The 20,407-nt window shown below is 32.7% G+C and overlaps 1 protein-coding gene across 1 annotated transcript in view; it reads left to right on the top strand.

Annotated features, from left to right (window-relative positions):
* Positions 1-20,407, top strand: part of ACAP2 (ArfGAP with coiled-coil, ankyrin repeat and PH domains 2) — a 130,268-nt gene that overhangs the window by 85,424 nt on the left and 24,437 nt on the right. Inside the window, exons 10-13 of the mRNA XM_045539991.1 lie at positions 6,600-6,712; positions 14,508-14,559; positions 16,392-16,492; positions 16,663-16,768. Coding sequence (XP_045395947.1) covers positions 6,600-6,712; positions 14,508-14,559; positions 16,392-16,492; positions 16,663-16,768 — 372 coding nt within the window. The remainder of the gene's footprint in view (positions 1-6,599; positions 6,713-14,507; positions 14,560-16,391; positions 16,493-16,662; positions 16,769-20,407) is intronic.

Below are 20,407 nucleotides of genomic sequence, written 5' to 3'. Positions count from 1 at the left end.
CTAACCTCAAGCAATCCTCCTGCCTGGGCCTCCCAAAGTTCTGGGATTACAGGTGTGAGCCAGTGTCCCGGCCTGTACTTGCCTTTTAGATGTATGCACACATTTCTGTTGGGCTTACACCTAGGAGTAAAACTGCTCGGTCAAAGGGTGTATTAGCATTAGTAGATAATGCTAAATTGTTTTAAATTGTGTTAGGGTTAGTACACAGTACTAAATTGTTTTTCAAAATGTTATGCCATTTCTGGCAGGCAGCACTGTGTGAGAGTTCCCATTGCTTCTTGCCACAGCATTATATTGTGAGAGTTTTTAATTTTTGCCAGTTGGTGGGTAGATATTAACATCTTACTGTGGTTTTACTTTATACTTCTTTAGTGACTAAAGAACTCAAGCACCATATCTTATATTTATTCGTCATTTGGATGTCTTATAAATGCCTATTAGTCTTTCTCTCATTTTTTACCAAGTTGCCTCAACTGTTGATCAATTCTTAATATATTCTGGATATAATCCCCTTTTGGGATATATGTATCTTTAATTTCCATATAGCTTATTTTATCAATCTCATGTTTGGTGCTTTTTGTGTCCTTCTCAACTCAAGATCATGAGAAATCTCCTGTATGGATTTGTTTTTCATGTGTAGACATTTAATCCGTTACTGGGTTTTTGTGTATGGTGTGAAATAGAGATCCAATTTCCTTTCATTCTCCCATTAATAGCTAGGTGATCCAGATCAGTTATTTATGCCCTCTCCTCATGGCTCTATCATATATCCTGTGTTATATATCACATTTCCATATATGTGAGGCCTGTTTCAGGCTCTCTGTTCTGTTCCATTGATCTGTTAGTTTAAAGTGCCAATACTCTGCTGTCTTGATTATTTTTAGCTTTATAGAAAATCTTGATATCTGATAAAACAAAGCTTCCTACCTTCTCTTCTTCAAAAGTAACCTGCTTAGTTTTGCTTTTCCGTATACATTTCAGAAGCAGCTTTTAAGTTTCCATAAAAACAGCTTTTGGGATTGTGGTTGGGATTATATTAGATCTATGAATCATTTTGGGAGAAAATTGATATTTTATTCCTTTTAGTACATGAGGTTGGTATATTCTCCATTTATTTCAGTTTTCTTTGATGGCCTTAATAAAGTTTTATGATTTTCTTGTACATCTTTTGTTAGACTTATTCCTAGACACTTGTGTTACAAATGCTATTGTAAATATTATCTTTTAAAAATTTATTTTCTCACTGTTCCCTTCTGTAATATTAGAATAAAATTGATTTTTCTGTATTTTGTAGCTAGTAATCTTGCTGAGCTCTCTTTTGATACTTGATTTATCTCTAGATTCTTTTGAATGGTCTATGTATAAAGTCTTATCATCTATAAATAATCATAGTTTGTTTCTATCTTTCCAATCTTGTACTTCTTCCTATCTTGCTGGCTAGGACTTTCATCATAATCTTGAATGAAAGTAATAATAATGGTTTTTCTTGTCTTGTTTTTACTTTCAAAGGGAAAGCTTCTGTTAGATTGCCTTTATCCACCAACCTTGGTTTTGCCTTCTGTTCCCTGGACCCCACACCAAAGCTCAAGTTCTCCTGATAGGCAAATGCCCTTAAGGTGAAGGCTGGATCCCTTGCTCGGCTTACCTTGTTGGCTTCCAATTTTCACTCAGTCTTTTGCCTTCGAGTATTCCTTCTTAATTTGTCAGCTCATCAGTGTATTTAAGGAGATTTTAACAGTATATATTTCATCCATTGTTAGTTGCTAACATTATGAAATCTGTCATACTTTAAGTACTATTAAATATTAATTGATATTAATAGTAATTAAATTAAAGATTTAATTTATCTCAAGAAATATAGTTAAAAATTAGAGAAACACTTCTAATACACTGCACTTTCAAGGAAGTCTTATTTTGTGTTTTAAGTAGCATCAAGATTATTAAAAAACTACAGATGTTACATACAAATGAAATCTTTAGAATGTTTCCAAAATCAGTTATATATCTATTGCTCACTTAATCCTGTCTGCATAATTAAATAAATTATAGCCTCAAGTAAATTTTAGATAGGGGAATTAAAGTTTGCCTGATTTTTTTTTTCTGAAGAAAAAGTAGGAAAAAATGTAGTAATTCATTTACAGATTCTGTTTCATTTGATTATTTTAGATTGTCATGTCGTTTTATGGTTGAAGTTTGAAAGGTATCAGGAGAAGTGTTTATTTTTTTAATTGTGACTTTAGTCAATTTTTTTTTTCCATCTTATTAGAGTCTTAGATTTGGAAGGCTCTTAGGTGATTCTTATTCTGTCTCCCCTACGATGCAGGTCCTCATATAGTCTCTGCCAAAATGTTTCTCAAGGCAGGAAGTTTACTCAACAGACAGGAAGTTTACTACTCTGTAATAGGATAGTATTCTAGTTTTAATCATTGCTTCAGGAGTAATTTTGAAAGTTCCGGGACTGATTTTTAGAATTTTAAACTTGCTGATAGCAGCAATCTTGGTTTTGTTCAAAATACTTTGGAAGTTTGTTAGGAAATACTTTAAATATTGCATTGAATCTGTAGATCACTTTGAGCAGTATAGACATTTTAACAATGTTGATTCTTCCGATCCATGAGCATGGTATGGTTTTCCACCTATTTACATGCTCTGCAATTTCCTTCCTCAGTGTTTCGTAGTTCTCCCTATAGAGGTCCTTTACCTCCCTAGTTAAATATATTCCTAGGTATTTTATTTTCTTTGTTGCTATTTTGAAGGGTATTGAGTCCTTAATTTGGTTCTCCGTTTGACTGTTATTGGCATATATGAATGCCTCTGATTTGTGTGTATTGATTTTGTATCCCAAGACTTTACTGAATTCATTGATCAATTCCAGGAGTCTCTTGGTTGAATCCTTGGGGTTTTCTAGATATAACATCATATCATCAGCAAAGCGTGAGAGTTTGATCTCTTCTTTCCCTATTTGGACTCCCTTGATTCTGCTCTCTTGCCTGATAGCTCTCGCAAGGACTTCCAATACTATGTTGAAAAGTAATGGGGACAGTGGGCAGCCTTGCCTGGTTCCAGTTCAAAGTGGGAATGCTTTCAATTTTTCCCCATTCAGTATGATGGTGGCTGTGGGTTTGTCATATATGGCTTGTATCATTTTTAGATAGGCCCCATCTATGCCTATTTTGTTAAGCGTTCTTATCATAAAAGGGTGTTGAATTTTGTCAAATGCTTTTTCTGCATCTATTGAGAGGATCATATGATCTTTATTTTTGCTTCTGTTTATGTGGTGAATTACATTTATAGATTTGCATATGTTAAACCATCCCTGCATCTCTGGGATGAAGCCCACTTGGTCATGATGGATTATTTTTTTGGTAAGTACTTGGATTCGATTTGCTAGGATTTTATTGAGAATTTTTGCATCTATATTCATAAGGGATATTGGTCTGTAGTTTTCTTTTTTTTGTTGCATCCTTTCCTGGTTTTGGTATCCAAATTTTGTTGGCTTGGTAAAATGTGCTGGGGAGAATTCCATCCTTCTCAATATTGGAGAATAGTTTATGTAGGACGGGCACCAGTTCTTCTTTGTAGGTATGGTAAAATTCAGGTGTGAACCCATCTGGTCCAGGGCTTTTCTTTTTGGGAAGGTTTTTTATTGCTGTTTCAATTTCAGATCTAGATATTGGTCTATTCAGGAATTCTATTTCTTTCTGGTTGAGCCTGGGAAGGCTGTGTGTTTCTAAAAATTTGTCCATTTCCTCCACATTTTCCAATTTGTGTGCATAAGGATTTTTGTAGAATTCATAGATGATATCATGTATCTCTGTGGCATTGGTCGTGATTTCTCCTTTCATGTTCCTGATGGAGGTTATTAGAGTTTTTTCTTTTCTGCTCTTGGTTAGTCTAGCCAGAGGTGTGTCTATTTTGTTTATTTTTTCAAAGAACCAACTTTTTGTTTTATTAATCTCCCTTATGGTTTGTTTGTTGTACTTTTCATTTAGTTCTGATTTGATCTTAATAATTTCTCTCCTTCTGCTGGGTTTGGGGTCAGTCTGTTCTTCCTTCTCCAGCTCTTTGAGTCACAGATATAGAAAAAATAATTTTGTGCTTTGTATGGAACCAGAGAAGACCCCGTTTAGCAAAAGCAATTTTAAGCAACAAAAACAAAATGGGAAGTATTAATTTGCCAGACTTCAAACTATACTACAAGGCTGTGGTTCTTAAAACTGCTTGGTACTGGCACAAGTGCAGGGACACAGAGCAGTGGAACAGAACAGAAAATCCAAATATAAAACCATCCTCATATAGCCATCTAATCTTTGACAAAGCAGACAAAAACATACTCTGGGGACAAGAATCTCTATTCAATAAATGGTGCTGGGACAATTGGATAGCCACATGTAGAAGACTGAAACAGGACCCATAGCTTTCACCTCTCACAAAAATCAAATCACGGTGGATAACAGACTTAAATCTTAGGTGTGAAATGATTAGAATTCTAGAAGAAAATGTAGGAAAGACTCTTACAGACATTGGCCTAGGCAAAGAATTTATGAAGAAGACCCCTAAGGCAATCACAGCAACAACAAAAATAAATAAATGGGACCTGATCAAATTAAAAAGCTTCTGCACAGCCAAAGAAACAGTCATGAGAGTAAACAGACAACCTACAGAATGGGAAAAAATTTTTGCATACTACACATCAGATGAAGGCCTGATAGCAAGAATCTATTTAGAACTCAGGAAAATCAGTAAGAAAAAATCGAACAACCCTATCAAAAAGTGGGCAAAGGACATGAATAGAAAGTTTTCAAAAGAAGATATAAAAATGGCTAAAAAAACGTATGAAAAAATGTTCAACATCTCTAATCATCAGGGAAATGCAAATCAAAACCACAATGAGATATCACTTAACTCCAGTGAGAATGGCCTTTATCAAAAAGTCCCAAAACAATACATGTTGGCGTGGATGCAGAGAGACAGGAACACTCATACATTGCTGGTGGGACTGTAAACTAGTGCAACCCCTATGGAAAACAATATGGAGATACCTTAAACAGATTCAAGTAGACCTACTATTCGATCCAGCAATCCCATTATTGGGCATCTACCCAGAAGAACAAAAGTCATTCCATAAAAAAGACACCTGCACCCAAATGTTTATAGCAGCACAATTCACAATTGCAAAGATATGGAAACAACCCAAATGCCCATCAATTCATGAGTGGATTAGCAAAATGTGGTATATGTACACCATGGAATATTACTCAGCTAAAAATAAGAAATGACGGTGATATGGCATCTCTTTGGTTCTCCTGGAGAGAGTTGGAACCCATTCTATTAAGTGAAGTATCCCAGAAATGGAAAAATAAGCACCACATGTACTCACCAGCAAACTGGTTTCCCTGATCATCACCTAAGTGCACATTTGGGAATAACACCAGTTGGGTATCAGACAGAGGTGGGGGCTGGGAGGAAGGGATGGGTGTATACCTACTTGATGAGTGCCATGTGCACTGTCTGGGGAATGGACATGCTTGAAGTTCTGACTGGGGTGGATGGAGGGGAGGGGATGGGTGCATACCTACGTGATGAGTGCGATGAGCATTGTCTACGGAATGGACATGCTTGAAGCTCAGACTCGGGGGGATGGGGGGGCATGGGCAATATATATAACCTGAACTTTTGTACACCCATAATGAGTTGAAATAAAAAAATAAAATAATTAACATAAAAAAATAAATGTTTTTAAAACATTTAAGGTTAACTACTACTTAAATTGGTGTAAATTACAGTGGAGCAAAAAAATATATATATTGGATTCCTGATTTCCAAACTTTATGAATTCTTGGAGGAAAATTGACAATTTATATTGCACCTGAAGTGACGACTTGAATGATTAGAATGATAGGAGAAGCCTATGAGTAATTTCTTAGTCCTCAGGAAAAAAATGAGCACAACAAGCCCGCTTCAAACTGTGGACTAAAGTCCTTCTCTTTTGCAAAAGTGAGTTTTATTTCAGGAAAAAAATGTCATAGATCCTTTATCCTGTTTCTGAACTTCCCAAATGGTAGAGTTATAACTCCTATCAGATTAAAAAATTACCATGGTAATAATATGTTTAGAAAATAGTGGTAGATTTAAATAATCCCAATTAAATATATCCGTATGCCTTTTAAAATATTGATAACACATATCACCATATAAAATATTGGGATAAAACAAAAACATTTTAAACATAACACTCCATGTAATATTCAATTGTTCTTTTGTCTGTTTGCATGCATATTATTTTGTGCTTTTAATCACAGCATATATACAAATATCATTTTCTTTTCTTTTTTGCAGTATATTCTGTGTAATTATCTGTTTTTATATCATCATAATAAGTATTACATAATAGTCTGTTGAGTTGAAATACTATAATATGTTGAAGCATTTCTGTATTATTGATCATTTAGGTCCCCCTTCCCCTTTCATATGAATATTGTTGTAACTGTCTTAATACCAAACCTTTTCTACCTTTTGTGCTCTTTCTCTAGGATACATTTGTTGTCTAGGGAACTTAGTCAAGTCATATAAACTTTTTTATGTGTTATTTTGTCTAGGATTTCTCCAGTGATGATTCTAAGTTAGAATATAATGTAGATGCTGCAAATGGTATTGTTATGGAAGGATATCTGTTCAAACGAGCCAGCAATGCCTTCAAAACTTGGAACAGGTAATATATTTCAAATACTAGTCTTATTCTTTCTTTGGTCACAATTTTCTGACTTTCTCTATGATTTGGCAGCTCTCTCCATTATAATTCTTTAAATTCTGTAAATTCCATGGAAACTTTCCTGAACCCAGTCCATTGAAGAAAACATGCCTTTAGAAGCAGGTGAAAAATGAAAACATTAATTCTAAATTATAAATTTAAGCAAGGTTTAAATAAGAAAGCAAGGAAAATTTTTATACTTGTTCTGTAGTGACTACATCATTATAATAAATCAATTCTGAATATGAGCTACCTCCTATGTTATAAAATAGATTCAAGTACAAATTCTACATATTGAATATAATGAATGAATAGGAAAAATGAGCTTTCCTTTTTCTTTGGGTTTCTCCTCTGTATGATGTTTATGTAAATTTTTCTTAGTGTTTGCTTATGGTGATCCATAAGCTAGGTGATCCTGATCTATTGATCTTTGCAATAGCTTTAATTAACCAGGAGTTTTAGGAAATGGGATTTTTTTTCATACGTGAAGTTGTGGCAGCTGATGCTCCTTTATTCTAAACTTAGTGGCTACCAAAAACTTTAAATTTTTTTTAAAGTTATTTTTACAAAATATAAATCCAGTAAATGTCTGTTAAAATAATGACTGTATAAAATGTTTCATTGTATTTTCCCATGTATTTATATAATGAAATGAAATAATTAAAACATTAAAACATCAGAAAAAAAAGATTTGCTGTCTCAGGAACATCCTTCTGAATATCAGTGATTCACCTTTTGTTCAAGGATGCCTCTCCTTTTACCAAGAAAAAAAGTAGTCAGAACAATTCTGTAGTAATTGAGAATAGTATTTGGTTTCTTGTTAATTGATTTACTATTATATTATTGGTTGCAATGTGTATATTTTATTACTTGAACAGAATATGAATTCACCTAATGATAAAGAAAGTTGTTTTGTTTTTTTTTTAAAAATGGACATTAGTAAAATAAATAGAATTTTCTGGTAAGTTCAATTTAGTATACATTTTTGTTAATTTAAATGAAAACACATTTAATGCTTCATTGAAATAAGTTCCTAGTGGACTTATTTTAGTTTCTTGGTGTTGAGGTTATATAGAAAACATTTTATAACACAGGTTATATAAAAAACATTTACTGACATTTTCAAATGTCAGTGATCTATTGAGCATTTCCCTATTGTTCAATATTGCTGAATGTTTAAATGGTACATGGTTTGTTTATTCAAAATAATTTTTCTGTACCCGAGATTGAATATAAATTGGAACGAATAATGACTATATTTGATATTAAACCTCTTTAAGTTAGAGAGAACTTTTAAAATGATACATGAATATAGGAAAACCAACTAAAGTGTTTTGGTTAGAAATGTTTCTAGCTATTATAAAGTGAAAATGAAAAATTAAAATTTGTTTTCTAAGCTCTAAAAACTAAGACAATAATCTTTAAACTTTTCCTGACAAATTTCTGTAGCCAGAGTAGAAATTGGGGGAAAAAATAGTATGACTGGCAAATCTTTATAATAAATAAAGATTATTCAACCAATATGGTTTCATGATATAATGTTAGAATTAAATTTTAATCTTGAGATTTCAAAACAATCTACTTAAAGTTTAACAAAGTGAAAATACAATAAATCCATAGAAACATACCATTATGTTAAGAAGAAAAGAAATGAACTTCCATGGACTACTGCAATGAGAAATGATCTCAGGCTTCAAAGTGAAGCACACTAAGTGTTAGTGGAAAATTGCACTGTCATTAAGGGCAATAGAAGAAAGTTAATTTTGATTTAAGCATGGACTTTTCATTTTTTATTATTTGTTTTAGGAATTCTGTTAATTAGAATGCAACTAAAATCAAGTAGGGAATAACTGATAAATTCTCACTTGTAGACATGTTACCTACCATTTGCAAAGTGAAAAAGACAATACCTTTGGAAATTAGGCTGCTTTTTAAAGGAGATGCCATCTATAAATAGTGAGATGACAATTATTGATTAGAATTATAGATTGTACTTCAATGCCCTAATTTTCAGTAAAGAAATGGAGCTTGAGAGAGGTGGTTACTCCTTTCAGATCATACCTGGTTTATAAAAAAAATTGAGGTGCAAAATCTGGAATGCAGAACTCTTACTCAAGTATTCTTTGACTTTTTTTTTTTTTTTTTTACTTGTTGTGGAAATTCCAGAGAATCTGTATTTTGATAAAACAAAATATAACTTAAACTATTAAAAAATACATCACTTTTTAAAAACTGTCCTAATCTATTTACATTATTAGGAAAAGATTATAGATAGAAAATTAATTTCATTTTCATGTGCTGTTAAAGAGCATTGTGATGAAAACACTAGTAAAGAGCAGACTTGTAAAAGAATGTAGCAGATAAAGACTATATAAAACTTCCTTCAAAAACAAAACAGGTAGCCAGGTATGGTGGTGTGTGTCTGTAGTCCTAGTTATTCTGGAGGCTGAGGCAGGAGGATCACTTGAGCACAGGGGTTTGAGGTTATAGTGAGCTATGATTGAGCCACTGCACTCCAGCCTGGGTCACAGAATGAGACCCTGTCTCTAAAAAAACAAAAACTAAAACAGAACAGGAACAAAAGTCTAAACCTTATACAAAAGTCTTTAAATATTTTATAGATTATAGGAAAAGAACTAAATAAAAAGGGAGAAGAAAGAAGAATAATCTTTTAAATGATATTTAGAATTTTCTCCTGCTTTTCAATATTAAAAAGTTGAAATGTATCTAAAATTCTTAAATGAGATTTTCTAAAATCTGGCATCAGGAAATACTTGTAAGTAATTTCGTATTACCCAAATTTGCCTTTAGAGTGCCCTAGTTCTCTAATTAGTTCTCTATCCAGCTTAATTTAATATATTCTACTATGAGTAAAAGACTGTATATTTGTGATATTTGTACCTTAACTTATTATAAAAAATCCAGGAATCCAACTATTCAAATATGAAGGTTTTTCTGCCCACTGCTTAAGTACTTTTTTTAGATTACTTATGGATTAGTTTTAGGGCACATTTTTTATTGTAGTTACCATAAAGTATACCAATCATATAACGACATTCGCCATTACCTATTATTTTATGGAATTATGGCACATAGTATTTTCTTTTTCTTTCTTTCTTTTTTTTTTTTTTTGTGAGGGTTTTTTATTTTTATTTTTATTTTTTTATTTCAGCTCTTCATGGGGGTACAAAAGCTCAGGTTATATACATTGTCCGTGTCCCGCCCACCCCCCTGAGTCAGAGCCTCAAGCATGTCCATTCTCCAGACAGTGCGCCTGGCACTCACCATGTAGTCATACCTCCATCCCCTCCACCCCCCACCTCTCCGGGTCAGCACCTTCAAGCATGACCATTCCCCAGACGGTGCGCAACGCACTCATCAGGCACATAGTATTTTCAAAATCAACTTTTTAAAACGACCTCCTTCCTAAGGGAAATGTCAGCATGACTAGGAATTCCCAAATAGTTTTAAGACCTTACCCCACGATTCATGAATTACAAGTATATTTTGAAAAGATTATTCTAAAATCTGAAATTTAACCGAATAGATAATATTTGGTGTGATTCATTGAAATAGCATAAGGAGTGTAAAATTTTACATCTTATGTGGACCATTGAGCTTAATTCTAATTGGTTTCAGATTTCTAGTTTGTGACATCTCAGAAGTTTACATCTATAATATATAGTTTCCTGAAGACACATGTGAGGTCTACCACAATAATTTTTCCTTATGTCATTTTCACAATGTATCAGCCTCATTTCAGGCTCCTATCAGTGGATTACTAGAACCTGTATTTCTGTTTTGCTTTTCATTGTAAATTTAAAAAAGATGAATGAACAAGAAAAATAAGTAAATATTAATTTATTTAGTAATAACTTAGAAAAGGTAATAAAGAAACTATATAATTACTATGCTCTTTGTTGAACTAGAAAATAGGGCTAAAAGCATAAAATGTATTACCTAGTTTTTAAAAACAAAGTGTTCTCTATGCTGCTGGTACAGATATAACAGATACAAATTTTTTTTCCCTTTTGTTTTAAAAGAAGTGTACACATAGATTAAAGATGAATCCTACTTATATGTGGCCTTAGAGTTTCTGCTATTATTTGACAAAAATGGGGGTGGACAGGTGGGAGAATGGTTTATTTGGTTAAATATTTTATGATCTTTGAAAGTCTTGATTTAATGATCCCACTTTACTTATGAAAAGTTTTCATTTGTCTCAGGTTTATATATTAATAGATACACCCAGAGTGATTATCTCCCTGAATTTTTAGGAGCAGCTTATTAAGATGAGGAGAGGTACTATCATATTCTATAACCATGACTATAGAAGCAGAAAATGAATAATAGAGGTATGCCCAAGGATGCTAAGTCCTACCAGAACTTCCTATAACATAATACTTGAAGACATTTTTTGAATATTTCTGAAATATTAGTGTTTCAGATTTCCAAGAGTTGGAATTAATTGTACAAATGCTTATATGTATAATAAGTAAATAAAATGCATCAGATACTTTTGACTGTTTTGTTAGGTTCTGAGCTTAAGCTTGTTCCTTTAATTCTTGCTTTATTTTTGTATCATGCTAGTCCTTTGCTTATTTTGCACATTTGCGTTTTCATTCTTTTACCACCTTTCCCTTATGTTTTAATCCTGCCCCATTTTTTCACATGACAGGAAAAAGCCCGATCATATCAGGTACCAAAATGGCTTCCTTCCCTTTATCCTCATCTTACTCCAGTTTCCTTTTTGGCACGAGAAAGCTCATAATTAACCTGCATTTCAGTTGGATTACTTGCAATGGATAAAAAGTCTCTATGTTTTGAATTGGGAAGAAAACATAAATATTGTATTTTGAGGAATGGAATTATGCCTTTTAGTTGCTTATCTCCTCAGTTTGTTTTAATGTATAAAATTATAAACACACTTTGTGTTTATAATTACCCAAAGAAGATACAGATTGATATCTTTTTTAATATCTTTTTTTTAAAAGAAAAATAAACTAGTAAGCTCTTTTTAAAAATTTGAGCAGTAACTAGGATTAGTCCCTTTGATAAAACCATATTAATTATGTTAAAAGAATACATTGTCAGTTCCTAGGCTTTTTTTTAATTTACCATTTATTTTGCCTGTGAAAAAATAAATTAACCTTCAAATAAAGGAGCATATATGTTCAAGCTTTTAATTTTATCAAATGTTTACCTGTTTGGCACCTATATGAATGTGTAAATGAACCCATTGTCTATATAGTTTTAGTGAGAAAGCTTCTACAGATTTAGAAGTTTGACTTTTACTTCTGTTCTTGATTTCAAGTGCAGTTCTGGGATTAGTGATCAAAAACAGTACAAAGATATTCAGTTTCTTAATTTATATATTTCTTCCTTTCCTGCCTAAATTTTATCATTTGGAAGCTATCATGGTTTGTTAAAATTAATAATATTTAATTACTTATAAATTTAATATTTATAGTATAACTATTATATTTAAATGATATAATATTTAGAATTTAATAAAATAATTATTATATTGAGTTATTTCAATTTGAGATAGGTATAAAGTAATATCTTATTTTTCTTAATGAAGCAAAAAATTTGCCTATTTTAAAAACTGTCTTGTATTTTGGCTTTGTGGTCATTTTCTGAATCTTGTAGAATATAATAAAGTTGTTAGCACAATGCTTTCCAAAGTTTGTTTCTTTGGATATAATTATTTTTTTCTAAGTACTTTGAAATGCAGGTACCAAGTGCTTAAAATATTAAGTATTTTTTCTATCCACATTGCATAGGCCATGAACTGTTTATAAGTCTCATTTTTCCTTTTCTTAAAAATGTTAACAATAGGATTATTCTATAGGAAGAATTAAAAATTATATTCCATTTTTACTTACTTACCTGATTAAAATTTTGGTCAATGTTAGATGAGTGTAGTTAGCTCTTTTTATTTAGAATGGCAGTAAAGGGGAGATAGTGTCATAAGACATACAGATCTTAGTAATTCAAAAAGTTTTTTCTACCTGGGATATATGACTTTTTTCCTTAGAAGATGTCAAATTAAGATGAATTTATATTATCTTACCTGAGTGTACAAAAACCGATGATGTGATAATGTCACCCAGAAGCAGATAGGTGCCAGAAGAACTGGGTTACAGAAATATATATGATCTGTATCATTAATTAGAGGTCTTTGACAAAAAACGTAAGTTTTTCTCTAGTATTTTGATATTGTTTTTAGAGGATATTGACGTAAGATGAAGTTGGTCAAAAGAAATTTATTTTTTGGTGATCTCAGAAGCACGGAAAGTTTACATGATTATATGGGTGCTTTCCATTATTCTGTAAAACTCTTTGTAGCTTTGATCAAATTATATAGTGCGATTACTATAAAACATGGATTTTTATTAATATGGGTTTGTCATACTTCAAATGATTTAAAAAAAACCACTTTAATCAGTATCAGAGATTGTTTCCATTGCATGTCATCCCATGTGGCAGGGTTGCATCATTTTGTTTGTAGGAATTTCCTTTAACATTTCTAATCAATTATGTATCCCAAAGCAAAGAAACCCAGAAGTTCTTCCTTTTCTAGCCTGACTCTTGATGATTTGCATTTAGAGGCAACCCACTTCGTTTTATGTAGATGCTTATTTAACAAATCTCTCTATTTTAATGGTAAAGATGATTCCTTTTTAAGTGGCAAGAAAACCTAACAGTCTGTCTAGTAAAAGGCTTAAAAATGGAAAAGCATCTCCTAATCATTTTCTCAGCTTTGGAGAATTAACTTAATTTTTTAAAAATAGAAATTCTAAATATGTCTAAATACAATTTCTGGTGCTTTGTATTAGTATCAATGAAAAGGTAGAATCTCTATCAGCTAATTGATTAATAACTAATATTTACAATAGAAATCATCTCACATGAAACTAATTTTAAAATAATGACTCAAATATTGTTTTACCTTTCATGCTTGATAAGAAGTTTTGCTTCCTTTTATGAATGGCTTTTGGCTGTGAATTTTTTTTTGTAAGTCTTTAGGTCTTTTATTGTTTTAATAAAATAGAATTAGTAAATATGCCATACAGTAGCTTAGCTTTTTCTTCTAAAAAAGATTGCAAGTAAATTGTTTGCCTAGTAATTTATAATAATGAGCAGAACCATATAAATAGTTGGGTGAATCATCTGTAGTAATAATTTTGCCTAGATGTATTTTATATAAAAGTAAGGCCAAGTTAATTTGTGATTACCTCCTGTTAGATATCAGTTCTAAACACTTACTGAATTATTTGCTGAAAGGTTAAAATTAAAGCAGTTTATTTCAGTGTTTTACTATATGCACATGGATATTTTTATTCACAATATGAATTTATTTCAACTTTATAATAAAAGCAATTATTTTGGTAGAATGATTTCATTGTTTTTGAGGAACCTCCAAAAACTATAAATTTACACTGTAAAACAATTATTATTTGGTGATTACATAAATGATAACAGCTTTGGTTAGGATACAAATTTATGACATAAAATGAATCAGAATATAGTAATTCCATTTTCCTAATCTGTGGTTTAAAAATGCTCGTTCTTTACTTTCAGTAGTTACCCATATTGAAATCAGTTTATATAAAAGCAAAACGAAGCAGTGCACATCTTAAAACATAATTACCATAATCTGATTTCCAGTGTTTTCCCAAACATTTCATTTCTAATAACAATGGAAGTAAATGATGTTTATGAAAACTCAACCTATTTTGTATTTATTTAGACGCTGGTTTTCAATACAGAACAATCAGTTGGTTTACCAGAAAAAGTTTAAGGTAGGTGTTTGGTTAAGTAATGGAGTGAAAACCCAGTAAGTTCCCAATTTCAGTTCTTTATCTGTTTGTCTTGGTAAACATTGAAGTCCATAAATACTCATGTGTGCAAAATTACTGTAATTATTGTTTATTAGTTTTATGTTTGAACATAAGAGGACTCTAGAGTGGAGAATACCAAGATTTGATCCTTAAAAGTAGAGTGATTTTGAATGCTGAATTCTTAATTCAGAACTTTGAGATGGATTTTTCTAAGGATGTCCCAGGATTATATACTTTTATTTCTTTTTTAAAAAATGTTTTGGTAGCTTTTTATTGTCATATATTTTTTGTACATATCTTTGGGGTACATGTGATATTTTGATACCTGTGTGCAATATGTAATAATCAGGGTAATTGGAATATCCATCATGTCATACATTTATCTTTTCTTTGTGTTAGGAACATTACAAATCTTTTCTTCTAGCTGTTTTGAAATATACAATACCTTTTTTTTTTTTTTTTTTTAAGAGACATGGTCTCTACTCTGTTGCCCAGGCTGGAGTGCAGTGGCATGCAGTGCACTGCAACTCTGAACTCCTGGACTTACGTGATCCTCCCACCTCAGCTTCCCACGACGTAGTTAGGACTACAGGTGCACACCACCATGCCCGGCTAGGTTTGAAAAGTTTTTGTAGAGACTGGGTCTACATTGCCCAGGCTGGTCTTGAACTCCTGGCCTCAAGCAATCCTCCTGCCTCAGCCTCCCAAAGGTGTGAGCCACCACTCCTGGCCCTGGCCCTTTTATTTCTTTATATGTTTTCTTAATGTCTAGTTGTGTGGCAGTAACAGCACTACCATTCCATGGTACTATTTTGAGGCTGGAGGAGAGGGTGCCTTTTAAAAAATATCATCTTAGGGCCAAAGGTGATAATATAGAAAGGTTATAAATGGCATTAATTAAAATGGAAGCTTGAAGTAATTTAAATAGAAACACCTAAATTTGTTAATATAATTTTTATATATTTTTTTTCCTAAAACTTATTTTAAGGGTGAAGATGTTTTATTTATTGGAAAGGCACACTGGGACATGTGACTTGAGAATATTAAAAATAATTAGAAAAAAGAATCATTAGTTAAAATTGATAACTTGTTTTTTACTTAATTAGCATTTATAAATAATACTCTGTCAACTGCAAATTTCAAATATGTACTTAACCTTGAAATGATATAATATGAAATTTTACTTGCTAGATTCTAAGGTGAGCAGGTTGCTTCTACACAAGTCCTTTAATCTAGCTAGTGGTTCATAGTTTCTTCTATTCTGATAAACTTGGTTTTGAGTTTATATTTTTATTAAGTAGTGGAAAATGATAAAACCTTTCTCATTTTCTTAGGTGTTTTAAAAAGAAGTTATAGCTTCTTATCTTTCTTTGAGGTGTTTGAAACTTGACTGATTAAAGACTTCACTTTTGGAGGAAAGTAGCTTTTGTTATATGTGAGTGGGGCCAGGACAGTAATAGATATGAAAGAAAATGGAAAAAAATTCACAGGAAGCTAATATTTATTGAGCATCTACCAAGTATCAAGTGTTGGACCAAGCTCTTTATACACACTATTTCATTTAATCCATGCATAATAATTTTGTGAGGCAGAGACAATTTATTAACAGGACAGAATTACCTTTATTTTTATATCTATGTTGATAACCTTTATCTGTATCTAAAATAAGATCAAATATAAATCTTTAAAATTAGATTAGTTATTCCAAGTAATATTTTTAGATATGTTATTATTGGTAGTAGTATTTGAAACCTAAGTTTATAAATACGGAAATTTCATTTTGTTATTTGTAGGATAATCCCACTGTAGTAGTTGAAGATCTTAGGCTCTGCACAGTGAAGCATTGTGAAGACATAGAACGACGATTCTGCTTTGAGGTGGTCTCTCCAACAAAGTAAGTGGTTCTAAAGAATCTGTGAATTGTTTTTATGCTTCTAGTTTGTCTCAAAGAACTTTCCAGAGTAGAGAAATTTGCATTTGACTGTGATTATCTGTGCTAAAGAGGAAGAACATGTTTTAAAAATAAATTTTAATAATTAATCATTACAACTTCCTTCCTTTTAGAAGTTGTATGCTCCAGGCAGATTCTGAAAAGCTGCGCCAGGCATGGATTAAGGCTGTTCAGACCAGTATTGCTACTGCTTATAGAGAGAAGGGTGATGAATCAGAGGTTAGTAGAGGTATTAGCAATACCAAATGACATATTGCCAAAAGTTCTTAATTTTACTTTTACTTGCAACATTATATAATTTTAACATCTTTTTTAATGAAGGGTGATTATATGTAATTTAAATGAGTTTTATTTTTAAAATCTAGATTTAATTCCTATTTTATTTCTCTTGATTTTTGCCTATCATTTTATTTTAGTATTTGAATATATGGTTATTTTAATATTTGAATATGTGTCTGAGATTGGAATAAGGTATAGCAATATCAGTATTTTTCCCCAAAATATTTTTCTATTTTAATTAACTATAACATAAAATAATGATCATGAAAAGTATTTGAAATTAAGACTGAGGAAAAGCAAAAAAGGAAAGTACAATATTGTCTCTTAGTTGAAGCCTCCTTGAAAAATACAAGCTAAATATGGAATCTTGGGTCATAGTCTTGCTTTAGCTGCCCAGAGTTTACAGACTTTTTTGGGCAAGACCATGAGTGAGTCTTGAGAAATGGAATTCGTTACTTTCGTATCATCTGGCAGGACCGTGGCATAGGCTTGGTGATAGACAACTGTCAGGGGAATGGATTGTTCTCTAAATTGTATTTCAAAGGTCATGATGGCCAACTTCCAGCTCTCAAGAGTAGATAAAAGAAGAACTCTTCCCAAGCAGGAAATATGGGGACTCGCTTGATCTAAGCTGCAGGGCATAGAGAGGAAAGTAGGAATTCCTTTAGTGGGCAAGTTCACCTTGGGTACACTGTTGGGTACAAATGATGAGAACACTGACAAAGGGCATGTTGGCAAAGATAGCCATTATTATGTTTGTAGAATCATACTTCTTCAATCTGCACCACTTTCTCCATAAGCCTGCAGCATAGCTGTTAGTTTGGAATTTCCTTACATAATCATTTTTGAAGATTCTTCTCTTTCCTGTATCCCATATATTTCTCCTTCTTAAGAAAAACGTTAAGTACTTTCTCCAGTAGCATCCTGAAAATGAGACATTTGTGATTCTGTGCATATCTGAAAATGTCTTTCTTCTGTCCTTTTGATAGTTTGGCTAGGTATGGAATTTTTAGGTTGGAAATAGTTATTCTGAAGAATTTTAACAGCATTGTTTATTTGTTTAGTTTCCAGTATTGCTACTAGAGCTTTTCTTATTACTGATCTTTTTGTATTTCTCCCCTCTAGTGTCTCTGTTTTTTCTTTCTGGAATTTCTGGACTGGTATTATGATATTCTTCTTGTGTGTGTGTTTTTTTTGCTCTACGTTCTGGGAAATCTTCTCAGTTAATTACCCAAGCCTTCTATTAAATATTTCAGTTCTTGCTAGCACACATTTAATTTCCAAGAGTTTCTTTTTGTTCACTGAATGTTTATAAATATAAATCTGTTCTTTTTTCATGGATTCAGTGTTAGAGCTATGTTTCTTAACCTTGACTGCACATGAAATAGCACAGGAAGCTTTAAAAAAAAATCCCAATGCTCAGCCAGGCACGATGGTTCACGCCTGTAATCATTTTGGGAGGCGAAAGTGGGAGATTCACTTGAGGCCAGGGTTTAAGACCAGCCTGGGCAACATAGTGAGACCCCCATCTCTACAAAAAATTTAAAAATTAGCTGATTATTGCCGGTAGTCCTAGCTACATGGGAGGCTGAGGCAGGAGGATTGCTTGAGCCCAGGAGTTTGAGGTTACAGTGAGCTATGAGCAAGCTACTGCACTCCAGCCAGAGCAACAGAATGATACACTGCATCTTAAAAAAAAAAAAAAAACAGAACCCAAAATCCCAGTGCTTACATCCTACCCCAGAACAATTGAATAGAGTTAGGACCCAGGCATCAATATTTTATAAAGCTTCCTAGGTGATTTCCATGAACAGCCAAGATTGAGAACTGTTGTATTAATGGCTTTCTTTGGCTATCTGTTAATCTGCACATGGTTATAAATTAGGAATAAAAACCTCTTTAGAAGCTCTGAACATGTAGTTAGGACTTTGTTGACTGTGTGAGCATCAACTAAATCTAGATCATTTGTTGAGGTACAAGCATAGTCAGGATCGTCTGGAGTCTTTTCTACTGGTATGATTTCCCAGGGAAGACTCAATGATCTCTTGTATAGGGGTAAGGGAGTGGCCCAGTGCTAAGTGCTGGGTATCTCAGCATTCGGTATGTATATGTTCACTTAATCTCCTGCCTTAATCTTCCACTTTCCAGATGAATCCCATCTGGACACTCCCCCTAGTGGCATGTGGTTGGGAAGGGAACACTGAGATCTAACTGCTTCTTAAACAGTCATTTCTCCTTCTTTCATGAATGGGTGTCATGTTCAATGCTGTATTCCTTGAGGTGGCTGGCCCAAGTTATGCTGTGTTATTGTACTTAGCTTTTAGCTCCTCTAATTTGGTGCAAAAACATCAATTACCATATAGAGAAAAATTGGTAATGAACCAATGTGATTTCTGTGTTATAATGCTGGCATCTTTTCCCTAGATGATCATTGCTTATGAGCTAATTCACATTATCAAACATGTTCTGGTAAAACAGATTATATTTCTTTTTTTAAATTTTGAAATAATCTCAAACTTACAGAGAAGTTCCAAGTACAATACAAATAACTTTTTCTCCTGAACCATTTGAAAATAAATTCCCAACAACATTATGCCCTGTCACCTACCGTTACATTGATGGGGTACTTCCCACAACCTAGGACATTCTCCTATATAATCACAGTACAGCCACTAAAGTCAAGAAATGAGCATTGATATGTTACTATCATTTAATTCCCAAACATCATTCAAGTTTTAACAATTGTCCCAGTAATGATCTTTATGGCAAAAAGATTCTGGTCCAGAACACAGGTAGCAAGTAGTTGTCATGTGTCTTTAATCTCCTTCAGTCAGGAATAGTTCCTCAGTCTTACCTTGACTTTCTTGACCTTGATAGTTTTAAAAATTATAGATTAGTTATTTTGTAAAATGTCCCTCAATTTGAGTTTGTCTGAGGTTTACTCACAAGGTTATGCATCTTTGACAGGAATATTATATAAATGCTATTGTGTTCTTTTCAATTCATCCTCTCAGGAGGCACATGATTTTGATTTGTCCCATTGTTGGTGATGTTTGATCTTTTGATTAAGTTGGTGTCTTGCTATACTTCTCTACTGTAAAAATAATCTTTAACCTTTGTATGTAATGAGTATTTTGTGGGTTAGGTGCTTTGAGGCTTCCATTTGGTAGAGAATTGTATTTAGAAACCAAGATAAGATTTATAGTGTTTGTGTATACATATATGCACATTTACATTTCCTTATATATTTATTTATACTGAAAACTGGCCAGGTGCAGTGGCTTATGCCTGTAATCCTATCACTTTGGGGGGGGCCAAGGTGGGAGGATCACTTAAAGCCAGGAGTTTGAGACCAGCCTGGGCCATAGCAAGACTCCATCTCTACACAAAATAAAAAAATTAGCCAGGTGTGGTGGTACATGACTGTAGTCCCAGCTACTCAGGAGGCTGAGGCAGGAGGATTGCTTGAAGATACCAAGGTTACAGTGAGCTGTGATCATGACACTGCCTTCCAACCTGGGCAGCAGAGTGAGACTGTGTCTCAAAAAAAGAAAAAAAGGAAGAGAGAAAAAGAGAAGG

Source organism: Lemur catta, chromosome 1 (assembly GCF_020740605.2).
Source record: "Lemur catta isolate mLemCat1 chromosome 1, mLemCat1.pri, whole genome shotgun sequence".
NCBI classification, from domain to species: domain Eukaryota; kingdom Metazoa; phylum Chordata; class Mammalia; order Primates; family Lemuridae; genus Lemur; species Lemur catta.
The sequence above is the reverse complement of the archived record's forward strand: the minus strand, read 5'-3'. Positions and strand labels throughout refer to the sequence as shown.